We start from the raw sequence: 17,625 nt of genomic DNA on the forward strand, positions 1-17,625 counted from the left end.
TTTTATATTCGGAACCAATTCGTCAGTTAATATTGGAAAACTAACCATTTTTACGCGTTTTTTTTTTACGCGGTTAGTGGCAGAACCAATAATCGCGTAAAAAAAGGACTGAGTGTATATAACAGCTCAGATTAAATATACTCTATGTATCTAATGTTTGTATGTGTCATAATAAATTATGCTCAAGTGAGTCATCATCTGTACGAATGTGATTGTGAATGAGCTCGTTCTATGGGAAATTTTGGTCGTCGAGTTTTGATAAATAATACTCTCTAATATCTTTCAAATCGCAAAAGCAAAACAAAACGCTTACTTTTCAATTCTTATTGTATAAGAGTTATGAAAAACTCAACGCATAACAATTATTTTGTGAATAAAATAAATAAAAGTTATGAAATAATTCTTATTTTGTAAGTGAAAAACCAAAAACCAAAATATAACGTTTGTTTTTTGAGAGAGAAAAACGAAAAAGCAAAATTTAAATATTTTTGACATATTGGTGTGGTCCTCAAAAAAACAAAATTTTTCTATTGCTACATTATACATGATCATTCATGATCTGTTGTTTGCTCAAGTCTTTGATTTTTTTTATTGTTTTGTTATGAAAAGAATAGTGTAAAAGTAAAGCTAATAATGGAAAACGCAACGTAAATAAATAAAAATGTCAAAGGAGACACAACTTTCTCCATAGCAACCTCTCGATTATAGAAATTAAAGAAATGAATGGAAAAGATTTCCGAAAATCTTTTGAAAATGTTGAAAAGTTTCACCAGCAAGACCATATGAATTTTTATATACAATTAAACAATCACCTGAAATGCAAAATAACGTAACATCATTTTCGGAATTTTATAGTGGCATGAATGAAAAACGAAATAAAATGGAACATGAGTGAAAAAAATTTATATTGGTTAAAACTGGTTTATATCTAAGGGCAGAACCTCAAAATGTTGGACATACATATGTAATATTATGAATGCAATTTGAAGAAGTGAATCATAATCAATAAGACACTCAATTTCGAATTTTTTGATGATACGTTATTTTGCATTTCATGTGACAATATATTGCATTGATCGGCACAAAATATATTTTATTGATTCATATTTGAAGGTTCATTAAAATTATTATTATTTTTTCTTCCATTACAGTTACTAAATCCAAAAACACAAATCCAAAATGGCTGATGATGAGGTGAGGTGAGTATCGCTCCATGAGCAACCGATTACTGCCAATATATGAAAAAACATTAATGTATGCTTTTACTCTCTCAATATTTACAGTAAATACGCGCTTAACGATATGACACGTACAGCATTAGCATATGGACACAACGAAGGTGAATATTATAGTTAAAAGTTATGACGCTTCTGCGCTAGTACTTTGACATTTCTGAAGCTTTAATTCTGTAACTCTGCTTTTAGCTATATTTCGAACGCTTTGGCACTTAACTATAAGCTGATGTTTTAATAAAATTGCAACGCTAATGCAGCACTGACTTTGCAATAGCTGTATAGTATTTTAAAATTAATTGCCACAAAATTAACGTACTTTTAATGCCACGCCTAACACCGTTATTTACGACCTATTATTGCATGCTGCTCTTTAAACCATAGATATCGACATTTTTATTAATAATTTTCTTTTCTTTCCATCTGCGTCTTTTAGAAGAAAGCAGCCGATGCACCAGCACCCGCACCAGCAGCGGCACCCGCAGCCGCCGCACCAGCGCCCGCAGCAGCAGCGCCTGCACCGGCTGCAGCACCAGCAGCAGCAGCGGCACCAGCGGCCGCACCAGCCGCAGGAGCTGCCCCCGCTGCCGCACCAGCCGCAGGTGCTGCACCCGCAGCAGGCGCTGCACCAGCTGCCGCGGCCGCTCCCGCCAAACCTGCCAAGCCACTTGATCCCAAAGAGGAGGTACTCTCACAGAATACCTTGTAAAAACGTTAAGTGTTGCCAGCGTTTCGAAAAGTGTATAATAGTCGATCACAAATGTGTGTTTTGATGCTCTGTGCTGTGCGTTTTATTGTTTACACGCTGTCAAGTGCAATGTGGCTGCTGTCTCATTCGTTGTGTTCATGTGTTCATACTCGTCGTTTAACGGTACGCAGTGCTAAACACACATATCTTGTATATTGGATATTTTGTAGGCAAAGAAGGCTAAACAGGCCGAGATTGAGCGCAAGCGTGCTGAGGTGCGCAAGCGTATGGAGGAAGCCTCCAAGGCTAAGAAGGCCAAGAAAGGTTTCATGACACCAGAAAGGAAGAAGAAACTTAGGGTGAGTGACAAATTGCGCATATATTGATGAGAACTAATTTCTATAATATAAATGCATTTCGCTTTGCCAATACACAGTTGTTGCTCCGTAAGAAAGCCGCTGAGGAGTTGAAGAAGGAACAGGAACGCAAAGCCGCCGAACGCAGACGCATCATTGAAGAGCGTTGCGGTAGCCCCAGAAATCTCAGCGACGCCAGCGAAGGTAAAATATCTGATTTTATTTCTACATATTTACACATGTCAACATTTCAAGGATTTTGAAAAAGTAAAGAAATTAGCAGAAAGTAGTAGTTTCAAAGACATCAAAATCAAAATTTCGTAGCAAAGTCCAAAAAATCAAAGTTCTTCAAAAAAAAATCTGGTTAATTAGCAAGAATTAGCAAATACATTTACCTACATTTTGTATAAAAAAAATCAATACACGCACACCCACACATATACATGCTCAGCAGCACTCACGCACACATTTTACTGGCCTGTCACGAAATTCGTTAAATTTATTGTAAAAAAAAGCAAATTTTTTATTAAATTTTTGTTTAGATTTTTTTTAAATATCCTTTAAAATATTTTTGTTTAGATTATTTTTTTATATTATTTTTAAAGAAATCCCTTTTTTTGCATAAAATCTGCCCTTATCGCCAAAAAGTTTGAAACCATTTATACTTTTTGTTCCCACTTTGTTATTGCATATTTTTTCTTTTCCCATAGCATTATTATTTATACCTTATATTTTTTTTATACATACCATCTTTGTTTTAAGCACCAAAATAAAACCCCAAAAAATAAAAAAAAAAATAGAAAATATGAAATTGTGTTAATTTTTGTTGAAAACAACGCATTTCATTAACTTCCACTTATCTGCAGAAACACTTAAAAGTCTTATCAAGCAACACTATGACAGGATTTGTAAATTGGAGGACCAGAAATATGACCTTGAGTATGTTGTTAAGCGCAAGGATGTTGAGGTACACACATATAAAAACATACTTTTGATTATTTTTTTCGTTTTTGAAAAAAGTATATCAGCAAACACAAAGTATATTTCAAGCACTTAACTGCGCCGAATCGAAAACTATTGAAAATAATTCAAAAAAACGCATTTTCTTTGCCAGACTTTAACTCAAACACTTAATGCGTGCATTCACAACAACAATTTAAAGCAGTTTAATTTTTTAAACTCACACACATACACTTAAACGCACACTCCGCGCCGGCACGATGTGCGCTGCGCTTGTCCAGTGGCAGCACAAAATTCATCCCAAAAAAAAATCCAAAATCCCAAAATTTTTGTTGTAATTTAGTTACACTCCAAAAAAATCCAAATTTTTTCCCAACATTTTTTGTTGTAATTTAGTTACCGGCTGCCAGCGACAAATGCAGCAACACCGACCGCGCCGCGGAGTCTCTGCAATGCCGCAATTAATCTGTTTTGTATAAATGAAATACTCAACAAAAACAACAACAACAACAAAACTAGAAACACTAAACCAATGCTTTTGAAAACTTTAAACTTTTAATACAACACTTTCTCTATCTCTTTCTCTCTATATATTTTTTACTTTATTTTACACTTTAATACTTATAAAAATATTTATATACATTTTTTTTACTATAAACTCAACTCACTCACCAAGTTTTTAATGCTCACGTTTTTTGCACACAATTTCTACAAATTTACTTATATTGTTTATATACATACACACTATAAATATATAGTAGTGTTTTATCAGATGTTTAATACAGTTTATAATGCGTATTGAAATTACTGCACTCGTCTCTAGCTCAATACAACAACTTGCAACAACAACGAAAACGAAAACATAGAGAAAAATTACCTCAAAAATATTTTATTTTTTATATTATTTTTTAGACCGTTACATAATTATACTGAATTTTTATTCCTCTTGGCAATAGCGTGAAAAATTTGTATTTGAAATATTAAAAAATATTTTTTTTTTTTGAAGATATGTTAGCTTATATTTGCCTCCATTTAGACACCCTTTATTTTTATTTTTTTTAGTATGGAAGTGATAAAGCATTTGTCCTTTTTCATACCCTTCTTAGACTATGTGTACACAAAGTTAGTTCGAAAATATTGGAAAGGAAACAGTGTGTCGCGGCGACTTATACGTATTGCACCAAATTTTAACCCTCTTAGTACTGTCTAGCAGAGTTAGTAGATAATTTGAACAAGTCCAATGATGTATGCGTCTCTAGGATTTTTAGAGCGGTTTTAAAAAATGAGAGCCAACCAAAATTTGATTATAATCAATTTCAGTTACAAAATATTTAATATTGCTCCTAAAAGTAAACAAAAGATTTAAAAAAAAATAATTTTCAAAGAATTAGTTTCAGTTTTTTTTCTATAAAATTCTTACATCCTCTAAATATGCTACATTTTCCGTCAACAAGTGCCAAGCAAGGAATTTTAAATTATTTATAAAAATAAAATACTAAATGTTAGTCTTCCAAGAAATAAAAATTATTAAAAATTAGTTTTGAAATCGGAACTTTCAATTTTTTTCTGTAAAAATCTTACATCCTCTAAGTGTGCTATATTTTCCGTGAATAAGTGTCGAGTAAATTATTTTAATTTTTTTATCATTAAAAAATACTAAATATTAGTATGACAAGTAAATAAAAAAATATTAAAAAATAGTTTTGAAAGCGGAACTTTCAGTTTATTCTATGAAAATCTTACATCCTAAATGTATGCTACATTTCCCGTGAATAGGTATTGTTGAAATATGACAACTTGCGTACAACAACTCTCAGCTAGCCTAACTAGTCGATCAGCCAATTTTTTTAAATACAAAAACCTATTTTTTATTACAGCATTATTTTTTTTTTGTTTTTTTTTTGTTTCATTAAATCACGTATCTTTCAATTTATTAGACTTGTGGCATCTAATAGGCATATACAAAAATTTGGAAATACACACTCCTCTTTTATGTCCCACACACTCCCGAAATCACCACCAAAAATCACAGTTTATTTATTATTATTTTTTATCGAATTCTTTTTTATGTACAAACCTGGCTCAACCTACGACACCAAAAAAATATAATACGTTTTTTATGAATATATATTTTTTATAAGTACATTATCGGAAAATATAAAATATAAATATTAAATAAAGCAAAAGTATTCTGTCCCTCTCCATTACCTCCACTCGCCCTTCATCCATGGCACCACCCACGCACATGTACACACACACAGAAACACGCATACACAACTCGTACCCAGCACACAACGGCACAAACGAAAACGTTCCGTATTAACCGTTTTTCTCAATTTTTAATTGCACTTTCTGCCCGCAGAAACACTTAAAAAAGTTGTACAGGATTATTATGCTAAAATCCTGAAATTGGAGGATCAAAAATATGACGTTGAATATCAGGTTGCCCGTAAGGAATTGGAGGCAAGAAATAGAACATTAATTTTTTTCATGCCCATACATTTTTTTCGTTTTGCCAAACTTCTGCCACAAACTGGTTGAAAAGTTACCATTTTTTGCGCTTTTTAGACTTTTGGTCGTTTTGTACATTTTTTTACTTTGTTAAAACACTCACTATATTTTGTACTCTAAAAATCTAAAATAGAATTTATTTTGTTTGTAGTTACTTTGAATTTTGTTGGTAACACTACAAAGTATATTAAAAATAAAATACAACAACAACAACACACTCACAAATATTTGTATCTAAACAACATAAAGTAGACAATGACGAAGCATTTTTTGGGACCAGGCTTCCTAGTTGACATTGTGCGCTCTTATGTATTTTGAGTAGTTTCTTTTGTTTTTTTTTACAATTTGTATTTCTGTTATTTTTTGTTTTTTCTTAAAATCTAAAAATATTACTTAGCAGTATAGTTGAATGTAGTTGTATAGCTGAAAGTAAAGAACCGAAAATCAGCCACTGCCAAGGTTCTCGTTGTTGGTGCGCACCCTGTATTACTTGTTGTATGCAATACGCATAAATTTTGTATAAAACTAAATGTTTGTAAATAAAAATTGCTAATTAAAATTTCCATTGCAATAAGGCGCAATTAGTGTTGGATTTTTTTTCTCACTAGTAACTTTAAGTACAAAATTTTTAACATAGATCTGCACCTACAAACGCTATCATTTTCGTATTTTGTATTCTCAAAGCTAGAAATTAGCAAATGTGTGTCTAACACAGCGTTGCATAGGCTGAAAATTTTCTTTTTTGTAACTCTAAATTTTGTAGAAAACTAGTCTCGAGCCAAACAGTTTGATTTTCTTTAACCATTTAGACAACTCTTGGCACAAATTGTGTGCAGTAGACTCCTTAATTGATTTTGTTGCAAAAATAATGATATTTTCCCCAACACTGTCAGCTTTTAGTATTAATGTATTTTTTTTTTTTTGATTTCCGTTTGCTCAGCTAATGCTTCAAACGTTGGCATAGCTGTTTTTAGTTAGCAATTAACCTAACTTGTTTCTCAACCCATTTAACTGTAATTAGAGCGCAACAACAACAAAACTTTAGCCACATTAATTTTTAATAAATTTTTATTTTAGTTTTGTATTTTTTTTTAGTTTTACTCTAAAACTTCTCGTTGTTCCTGGTGCAAAGTTTGATTTTTGCCAAGCAATCTAATTTGTCTATATTTGCTAAATACAACAACACAATTAAACACTATTTTATATGCACTACATATTTTGTGGAAGCTGAGAATTTTGTTTTTTGCCGAAGCTTTTACTAAATAAACTTGTACGTGTATGAAATATATCATTTCCATGCCTCTCTTGTCATATCTGTAGTTTCTCCTTCATTTATAATTTTTTATGAAAATATTATTATTTTTTAAATATTTTCGTTACGTTCCAAATTTGGTATTTCGCATCGATGGTATACTGATATAAAAAATAAAAAAATAATAATCAAAAATTAGTAAATCACGTCATATAGTGTGTTTACTAACAGGCGTAATCTTAGTTGAAATTTCTCTTTTTAAATAATTTTTTAATCACATTTTTTTACTTATACAACTTTCCAGTGTTGTAACTTAGACCTTTTTCTAATCACTAAACCATTAAATCATATATAGAGATTAAGACCTGCTTTCAATTGAAAGCTCACTGTAAGCTCTGAAAGCATGTGAGCTTAATCTCTACCCATCAGTGACAAGGCCACTTTTAAGCAATAGAGAAACGAAATTTACCTTAAAATGTGACACAAAAATATTTTTGAACTTCCTTCTTTAATTTTAATGTATTTGCGAAAGCTTTCAGTGGAACTGTAGCTCAGCACAATTCAAGTCTGGTGTTTACTTAATAACGTTGCTTTTTCTTAAACCAACTAATAATATTTTTAAGCACAATGGTCTAAAACTTGGCAGGCTTAAGAAAAAAAATTTCAAAAGCTTTCCATAAATAGTTTATTATAAAAGCTTTTCTTGAGCTTTTTTGTCCGCTCGTATTTAGAAAAAAGCTATAACATTAAGAACTCCCTGCACAAGCTCTTAAGCATTTCAGAGCTGGTAAAAGCTTTTCAAAAGCTTTCCACAAATGCTATGCTTTGTGGTCCACTCGTGTTTAGAAAAAAGTTATAATATTAAGAGCTCCCCGCACAAATTCTTGACCATTGCAGAGCTGGTGAAAGCTTTTATATTTTTCTACATTAATATTTATATTTCTAACGGTTAGCATGTGTACGGAGTAGAACTGCAAAATGCTATTATAAACAAAGATTTCGCGGTGTGCTTTTAAGCTAGGATATTGAGCAAATGTACCATAAATTCGAAAGCTTTCTAAAACTTTTTGAGGAGACTATAAATCCGAAAGCTTTGTGAAGTCAAATAGTTTTCTAAAAGGGCATGTGATCCTATACAAATGATCATTTAGTGTGCCATTTGGACACTGGTTTCGAATAGTTAACATTAGTTAACGTCTAAAGCTTAAATCTTACAGCTACTTATGCTGAAATGAAAAGCATACTCTTATATTTTTATTTGTACGCCAGCAGAACTGAGTACATGAAGACATTTTTTACTTCACTTGTTGCTCTTTCCCGATGTGTTCAGCAGTTTAACTGTTTTTAGGTGAAGTTCTCGAGTTTTTTACTCAGCATTGTTGAAAAAATCAAAAATATTGCGTTCTATACTTTTAATAATTATATACATACATCCATGAAGCATAATATTTTACTAAAATTAGTATTTAGTTAAAATACTTTTTTTAAAAATATTATATAAAACACTCCCCAACACAATTTTTCCCATTTAATTTGCACTAAATCGCCAGTAAATATCACAAACACCTGTTAGTTTTGAAAATAGTAGTAGAAACAGTAGTAGACATGAAAAAACGGTTAATTTCACATTATTACATGCATAAATATTACAAAACAAACAACAAAAAACAAAAACAATAAATTTTTTTCTAATAACTATTACAAGCATAACAATAACAATTGCATTACAAATTTATCTCTATATCTGTATGTATGGCATTACATTGAATTGTTTGAATGTCACGTGATTCAGCCGAACTACAAACAATTTGCAAACAATATTGGCAACGTCTTTTCAATTTGGAGGGGGACAAATTTGATTTAGAGCATATAGAAAAAGTCAAAGCACAAGAGGTAAATAAAGGCTGCCATTTGACCAAACCAAAATAAATAAACAAATGCAACCAAGAATATTTGCAAATAAAAAAAAAAAAATGACAACAAAACAATTTTTTAAAACCCTACTTACGCTGAATGTATTTTTTTCTTCAAATAACTTGGTTAAATATTTGAAAGCAAGAAGAAAATACAAAAATAAAAATAAGTAAAAATGGAAAAAGAAGAAGAACGTTCTGCAGTTTTGGCCACAAATATTTGAAAATTTTAAATATTAAATTTTGAAAATTAAAGTATTAAATATTGAAAATAACAATTAATTAATTTTAAAATAAATAAATAAATTAATTAATTTTAATTTTAGTTCAAATTTTTTTCATTAATTTAGTTTACAATTTTTTTTATATAAATATGTGATAAAAATTAAATTTTTTTTTTAATTTTCAATTAAATTTTATGTTTTTGTACTCTAAATAATTTTTTCTTAGCACTTAATTTCGCACTTCATTTTTTTCTCGAACCAAATTATTTATTGGAAATTGAAATTTTTGAATTTTGTAAAATTATTTTCTCAACATTTAAGATTAAGTTAATTATTATATTTTAAACACATTAAAATGCATTTTAAAGCATTGAATTGATTTTGCGAGAAGTTTATTTTTGTTCTTGCATCTTGCGAAACTTGCCACCAAAAAAATAGAAGCAAAAAATATCAAAAACATTGGTGCAACTGAACCCGGCGTGTCCTCCTCTTTTTAAAATATATATAAAAACAACAACAACTATTTTATAAATATTTATAAAATTACAAAACGCAAAACTCACACTTGAACACATAACATCATGAAGATTTTTTGACATTTGCTAATTAATACAACGGTAAATGATATTAAAATTAAAAAAAAAAAATGCAGAGAAAGAGACAACATATTGAACAGTTAGTTAGCCACCACGCGCTTTGCGTCTCAGTTTTATCATTCATACTTTCTCGCCCTCTCTCTTTCTCTCTCTCTCTCTCTATTTCGTGCAGTTTAAGTCACACACACACACGTAGCGCGCTTCCACCGTCTGTTATGTGTGTGTGTGTGCACTTGTATGTTATACGAAACTACAATTTATATAAAAAAAAAATATATATTTGTATATCAAAACACATATTTACAGGCGAATTACAAGAGATTTGTGAAGAGTATTACGAGCGTATGTATATATGCGAAGGCCAGAAATGGGATCTGGAATACGAAGTCAGGAAAAAAGACTGGGAGGTACTGCAAAATTAGCCAAAACGTGTTTAAATAATCCAAATTCAAGTGAATAAACACACAATTTTCTGTTGTTTGTACTCTCTAAAGTGAGAGCAAAGTAAACACACAAACACAAAACACACCCACATCCACACAACAACAAACAGTTTCATAACTTGTGGTTAATTGCATTGGAAATTCGTAATTCTTGTTTAATTTTTCTTTTTATGCGGTTATTCGTGCAAAAAAAGTGTAAAGTTTGTGACAACAACAGCATAAAATACATAAAATCGATCACACTACACACACACATCGCATTATTAACGATTCAAAAAAATTGTTTTCTAGAAAAAATTAAATTAAACAATTTCATTAAAAAAAAATACATAAAAAAGATTTACCACAAAGTCAGTCATAGACCTGTCTCAATAACTCATATTGCAAACTGTAGTTGAAGCACCTTTAAGCTGCACACATAGTGTGGCCAAGTAGCATTGGCGACAAAATATGCATTGTAGCGCCTTTAAACCTTTTCACTTATGCACTTCATTGCTATTGTGTTGTTTTTGTTTGTCTACGCCACTTTTCTGCTCCTACCATTCAACGCTGCGTCACTATGTGCTTAGCCTAAGCGAGTTGGGCAACTTTCATTGGCCACACTGTAGACATTGGCGCGTTTAGAATACGCAAATTTAGTCGCCTTAGCGTATACTTTCACTTTTGTAAATAAATTAAATGCTAGCATTAGCTTTTAGACATATCACCTGTGACCTGCAAGTAGTTTCGCTACTCGCTCTTCTAGTACACATGTTCTCACTGGCACTTTGCACTCGTACTCATCGTTGATCACCACCCACAAACACCAACACTTTGTCAAAAACAACCGCTAGGCTTAAAATTTGCACATTCTTTACTCTTTTTAGTAGAAAAAACTTGTTATAACTGTAATTGTATTTTTATTTTGCAACTCCACAATGATCATTGCACACACGTACAAACAAGTTTTTTTTTTAATTAAAAAATTATTTGAATATTTCTGTTAATTTAAAACGCAAGCAAGTGAAATTAATTATGTTTTGTGTTTTTTATTTGTTCTACCCAACACTTGTCTAAAACCTGAGAAAAACCAAAAAAAAAAAATTAAAAATTTTGTTAAAAATATGCTAAAAATGTTTGTAGTTACTAAAAAGCAACCCAACATGTCGCTAGTAGTTCGCGAGCACTCGTTTCTAATCGTTTGCAGCATACTTCTTGGCGCCTGTGTTCGTTACAACACACACACACATGCACTGTTGCTCCCGCTCCGCACATGTATTTGCCCACACGCACTCAAAAACTGTACATTCCATGCCAAAAATTGTTACGGTCCACACTGCGTAACGCCACCAGTACCGTTAAAGCGCTGAAACATCATTATAACGGCATAATGTTTCCATCACAGTACACTAAAACCAAAAAAAAATAAACAAAATACCAGCACTCCACCCCTCCAGCGCTCTGTCTTTGCTATCTGTGGCACGCTCACGCCCCGTTTACTTTTTATGTTCCACTGCACCAATACCACCACCACCACCCACACCCCCACTATTGTAGCCAACCAAACCGTAATAAAATTCTAAACAAATGCGCTAAAGCAACAACAGTAACAACAGCATCTGTAAATAGTATTCCAAATGCAAGCGCGTTCAAATTCAAATAAAATCTACATAGCATCCACAAAAATGCACCAAAGTATTGAATAACAAAATTATATTGATGAAAATATGCCATCGATGAATTCGTGCGAAATGTGAAACATGTCACGCCGTCTGTGACATGCTAAAATTCGAACGTTATGTCAAAACTCATCTAAACATGCGAGTATTTGAATGAAAGTGTTCTGAACACGCGTACAACATAAATTGCAAAAGCAAAATGTCGATTTTGTAGCTAAATATTTGTTGAAGAAATTCGCGCAGGTTATGAAGCAAAGCAAAAAATTAAAAAAAAAATATTTAAACAAAAAAATGATTGTAATTTTCCATGAGAAATTCGAGCAATATGATCAGCAACAGTATGGCACATTCAATTTGTAAACATAACAGTCAGTAAGCAGCAAAATGCAACACTGTAACCATATTTATTATTTAAAAAATATATAAACAAAGAAAATTTTTCCAAAGCGTATGAGTTACAAAACAAAAACTCAGAAAATAAAAAAAGTAACGAATTGCTTAGTGTTGAATTTTGTGAATTTAGCAATTTACCGCCATTAATCAGTCATAATATTTTTTTTAAATCATTGTGGACTCCGTTTAGAATAAAAATCAACACACACAAAAACGCAAAAATAATGTTTTAACAATGCTGCCACCAATTCGTGTTATAAAAACAATAAATTTTCTTTTTGAAAATAAAAAAAATCGTTTCATACACAAAAATTGCATAGCTTGATGTACAACTAAACACTAAAACTATATCTAAATGCATACAAATAAATGTGTTACCCATTTCTATCGCTAACCAAACTCGAAAACGAGCTTCCTCAAGTCCATTACGCATTTTCTTATACGCTTCTATGAGTCGCTCTTAGCGGCTTAATGGTCCTAGTTTGAATTTCTCTTACTCTCTTACTATTATCTGCCTCTCTCTCTTCTGTCGTACCATCTCACTTTCGGCAGGTATTTCAGCAATTTTTTGTACATTTTTGTATATGTTTTGTAAGCATTGGTTGCTTCACATCAATTATAATTGTGTTTTTCTTGAATAATTATTTTTTTAATGCTCAAATGACAAGTTTAAAACAGTTCACATGAAAGTTATGCGTAAACTAAATTAAAGCTGAGCACATAGTCGGCGCAAAGTTGAGTTTCCGATTTGTTTACTATATTTCTTTTGCGATAGTTTGCTCTACCAGTCGCCTGTTTTTACCACCTTTTGCCTCTAGCCTAATATAGTTTTGCGTCTAAAACTTGAAGGCGTAACTCTAGCATACAAAGTTGTCTGTGCGCAAAAGTCTTATATAATTTCAAAAATTGAGTTTACGAAACTTCAAGGGATGAACGCATAGCTTATTTCATTGTATACTTAGCAACCAATATATTTTTACAGTTACAAAATTAAAAAAAGATTGTAGGACACAGAGAAAATATTTTATATTTTTTTATTTGCCAAAAACGGTTCCTTTTTAACTTCAACCCTTACCAAAAATATAGATTTTCACTTAAAAAGGAAAAAACCATTTCTATGCCCGACTCTTTCTCCCTCTCTTTCTCTCTCTTAGTACTCATGGATACCAGCCATATTTTCTAAAATGAAAAAAAAAACTGTCTCTACCCCCCTCTAATTCTCTATCTCGCTATCTCTATCTCTCTCTCTCTCTCTTAGTACTCGTTAGTACTACAGAGTTTTTCTCTTACATCTTTAAGCTAGTCCTAACTGTTCTTCTCTGTGATCTAATTTATTACAGTTATTATCGAGAGTTTAGTTTTCATCATTTGCTGTATTTTAATTTACCATACACCCTGCTTTAATTGTATACATACGTACAACTAATTGAGAAGTACATTTCTCTAACAAATTTTTTGGTTCCTTTAATATCGCATATTTTTTATTAGTCTTATCCATTTACATTTAATTTATTTACAACAAATAAAAAACACAAACATTTTTAATGCAATTGTTTATTTCTTATACTTTCAAAACACTCATGCAATTACATTTTTTGTGTAACGAAATATTTTTCGTAATATTTCGTATTTGTCGTCAGATATATACCATATATAATACATATATATCAATCGAAAAAAAAATTATGTAAAACACAAATTGTGTGCCATACTGTGCAGTACCTCAGTTAGATTACTTGTAATTCAACTTAAAAGTGCGCAAGTACAAAATGAAAGGGTTTTTTAAGGTTATGGAGAAGCGTATTTTTTGAAAACATATGAAGAGTTATGGTTTGGAGTAAGCAAATTTGCTGTTGAGAAGCGTTTAATTAAGTAATTGAGAGCTAAAACAGAATTAAAAGTAAAAATATTATAACAATTATATTTTTTTAATTAATATATTTTTACAAAAACTAAAAATATGCCAAGAATTACTACATACAGTTTTAAATACATATGCTCTTAACATCAATACCTAAATATTTAGAAAAAATGCTAAATATTAAAAATTTTTTAGTAAGAGCAACTCACTTCGTGTTATGTAATACGGTATATTAACATTGCGTTAACGAACACTGTTCTCGTGCTCACTTGCATTGCATGCTCACTTGCTACTACAACTAACTTCAAGTGAGCGCGAGTACAGTGTGTCGGTTTAGTAGCACAAAAGTAAATATAAAAATCAAGTATAATCGTTTGACTTAAATTTATTTAAATTTTTTTAAATATTAAACAATTTTTTAGCAAAAAATTGTATGAAAATATAGTATAGTCGTTTGACTTAATTTAATTTAAAAATATTACAAAAATTAAAAAAAATAAATTTTATAAATAAATTTTAATTTTAAAATATTTTCATAAAATTTATTTTATTTACTATTTTATAAAAATTTTTTTACTTAAATTAATTAAAAAATATTTTTTTAAATACTAAAAAATTTATTAGCAAAAAATTTTATAAAAATTCCAAGTTAAAAGTTATAATAAATAATTATTTATAAAAATATTACAAAAATTTATTAGGAAAAAAAAAAAAAAAATAATAATTTATGAATAAATTTTAATTTAAAAAAAAATCATAAAATTTATTGTATTTACTGTTTTATAAAAATTTTTTCACTTAAATTAATTAAAAAATATTTTCTTAAATATTAAAAAATTTATTAGCAAAAAATTGTATAAAAATTCCAAATTAAAAGTTATAATAAATAAATAATTATAAAAATATTACAAAAATTTATTAGAAAAAAAGTTTTTTAAAAAAATTTTATAAATAAATTTTAATTTCAAAAAATTTTCATAAAATTTATTTTATTAACTATTTTATAAAATTTTTTTGACTTAAATTATTTAAAACATATTTTTTTTAAATATTAAAAAATTTTTTAGCCAAGAAATAGCATAAAAATTCCAAGTTAAAAGTTATAATAAATATGCTTGATTTAACTTAAAAATATTTTTTTTAATATTAAAAAATTTATTAGCAACAAATTTTATAAAAATTCCTATTAAAAATTTCACATATTATTTCAAAAAAATGTATGTTCCCAAATGTCAACTCAAAAGCTAAAACACCAACTTATCACAGCAAAAAAATAAAGTTGCTCCTCTCACTCCAAGCCACAAATATGTACTACGTCAGAGGCAGAGTAAACAACTTGTTTGCCTTTAAAAGAAATTTGAAAAGCGAAAAAATCGACATTTGGATGTTATGTTGTTCAGATGCTTTCTAAAAACAAACTCGAAACTATTAATTTAATTCTTAATTTCGAACTATACATTTGTAAAGTAACTCTTTACTACTGACGATACTAGCAACGAATCAGCTATGACGATTCTGAACTAAAAAACCTCATACTTTTCTATCACATAAGCATAATCATTGAGTAAATATTAAAAATTAATAGAATTAAAGCGTGCTAACCAACTTAAACGGCAAAAAACTTGGAAGAATTTATCGAAATAACAACAAAAGATTTTCAAATTTTCAAAGTGCTATCTATCTATCTCTCTCTCCGCCTTCTTCTGCATTGAAATTTACTAAAATCAAGAGCTGTATGGAAACACCGTCTTATAGCCGGAAATGCTGTCGTGTATCTTGCAGGCTTCAGCTACGTTGTAAAAACCGCCTTCTAAGTACTACTTGTTTATTAAAAACAAAAAAAAAAATAAAAACTAAAAATCAAAAAAAAAAATTCTAAAAAATTAACACACTCGCTAAAAAGCTAAAAATGTATGTATGTATGTACTTATATTTGTTATGTAACTAATCCGTATTGTACTCTTCTATGAAAAAAAGGACTAACAAAATATTACTTATTTGATATAATAATTCTTACTAAGTTTAGCTAGCAAAGTGCTTTTATGTATTTTCTAAGCCTTTGAAATATGTTATTAATGTTTTATTTTTTTCCAATTTTTCCACCTACAAATATTATTTGGCTGCTGTTTGTCGTATTGGTTGATGTTATGGAATCTGCTATTTACTATAGATCAACGATCTCAATGCCCAAGTCAACGATCTGCGTGGCAAGTTGTAAGTATCACTAATTAGATAATTTATTTTAACTAGTTTTTTTGCATAGAAAAAATTAAATTTATTATTGCAGAATAAGAAGTATTTGGTATTGTTCTATAAAGAGTTCTTTATTGATCCATTTAGTGAAGAATGAGTGATGAGATAAATTATGTCTGAGTGTATCCCCTATACAACACATTGGCTGAGAGTGTATACCTGTTGATCACGACAAAAAATACCCGCAGGGGCCAATGTATCAAACAAAGCGCAAATAATTTTTTTGCGTGACACCTGGGAGTATATTTTTGCCGCAGTCACACTGGCAGCCAACGTGTGAAAAACTCATTCTATAAAAAATCCAACTTCTGAAACAACTTTGAAACCCAATTATACAAAATCGGTGATAGATTATTCTACGTTCTTCCTCTACCTTATACACTCGCAGATTTATATTACAATTATACCTGCCTGTTACAATTACATATATCAGTTGTTTGTTCGATAGGCAACTCGATAAGAGTTTAAGTAAGGTGCAGACTGCCAATATATGTACATATATCTAATACTAAACTATTTATATGATTTTATGCATACTGCATGACTTTGCTGGATTAGGTTATGTTATAGGCTTGATCTAAAAAAGATGGATCTCACTTGGATAGATATCTGTCTCTTGTATTACTACCATAAACTTCTAAAAGTTGATCCCCAGATCCTCATAGTTAGATCGTCGAAGCGTTTTGAGCTTACCACAAATTTATTAAGACAAAAATAATTTTCTAAAACACCTTAGAAACCTGATAACAAAAACTGGTTATTATAGATTATGCTTCGTTCTTTCTTTACCTTCTGTACTCCGTTTTACTCACAAATTTTGGCTTCGGTACCAAAATAAAAACACACCACAGCTAATCTAGGATTTTGTTAGCCAGTACAAATTAGTTTATACATATATTCCAAACAAATATATACTATGATAAAAAAAAGTAAATAAATCGTTTCAATCGAAATATCTGCATTTAATTAACATCGTTTTATTGTTCTCTTTTCAATTCTTAGCGTGAAACCAGCCTTGAAGAAGGTCTCCAAATATGAAAACAAATTCGCCAAGCTCCAAAAGAAGGCCGCCGAATTCAACTTCCGTAATCAACTTAAGGTTGTTAAGAAGAAGGAATTCACATTGGAGGAAGAAGAGAAGGAGGTGAGTTGGAAGATGTTTTTTTTTTTACTAAATTCGTATTGTATTAATTACACAAGAATAAATTATATTTTTAGTAAAAAATTTAGTTTTTAGTTACAAATTGTAAAACGACACAAGACCACAACTAGAAGTTTAGCTGCT

The 17,625-nt window shown here is 30.1% G+C and overlaps 1 protein-coding gene across 9 annotated transcripts in view; it reads left to right on the top strand.

The window, feature by feature from the left end:
* Positions 1-17,625, top strand: part of LOC126758977 (troponin I) — a 29,980-nt gene that overhangs the window by 6,945 nt on the left and 5,410 nt on the right. For 4 of the 9 annotated variants that reach the window (XM_050473492.1, XM_050473488.1, XM_050473489.1 and 1 more), the window contains exons 2-7: positions 1,152-1,194; positions 2,151-2,279; positions 2,357-2,480; positions 10,039-10,139; positions 16,258-16,301; positions 17,343-17,484. In XM_050473492.1, coding sequence (XP_050329449.1) covers positions 1,180-1,194; positions 2,151-2,279; positions 2,357-2,480; positions 10,039-10,139; positions 16,258-16,301; positions 17,343-17,484 — 555 coding nt within the window. In that variant the 5' untranslated portion in view covers positions 1,152-1,179. Of the gene's footprint in view, positions 1-1,151; positions 1,195-2,150; positions 2,280-2,356; positions 2,481-3,142; positions 3,244-5,598; positions 5,700-8,791; positions 8,893-10,038; positions 10,140-16,257; positions 16,302-17,342; positions 17,485-17,625 lie in introns of all 9 variants that reach the window. The other 5 variants (XM_050473490.1, XM_050473485.1, XM_050473491.1 and 2 more) reach the window with 3 other exon arrangements.

This window comes from Bactrocera neohumeralis, chromosome 5, assembly GCF_024586455.1.
Source record: "Bactrocera neohumeralis isolate Rockhampton chromosome 5, APGP_CSIRO_Bneo_wtdbg2-racon-allhic-juicebox.fasta_v2, whole genome shotgun sequence".
Lineage (NCBI taxonomy): Eukaryota > Metazoa > Arthropoda > Insecta > Diptera > Tephritidae > Bactrocera > Bactrocera neohumeralis.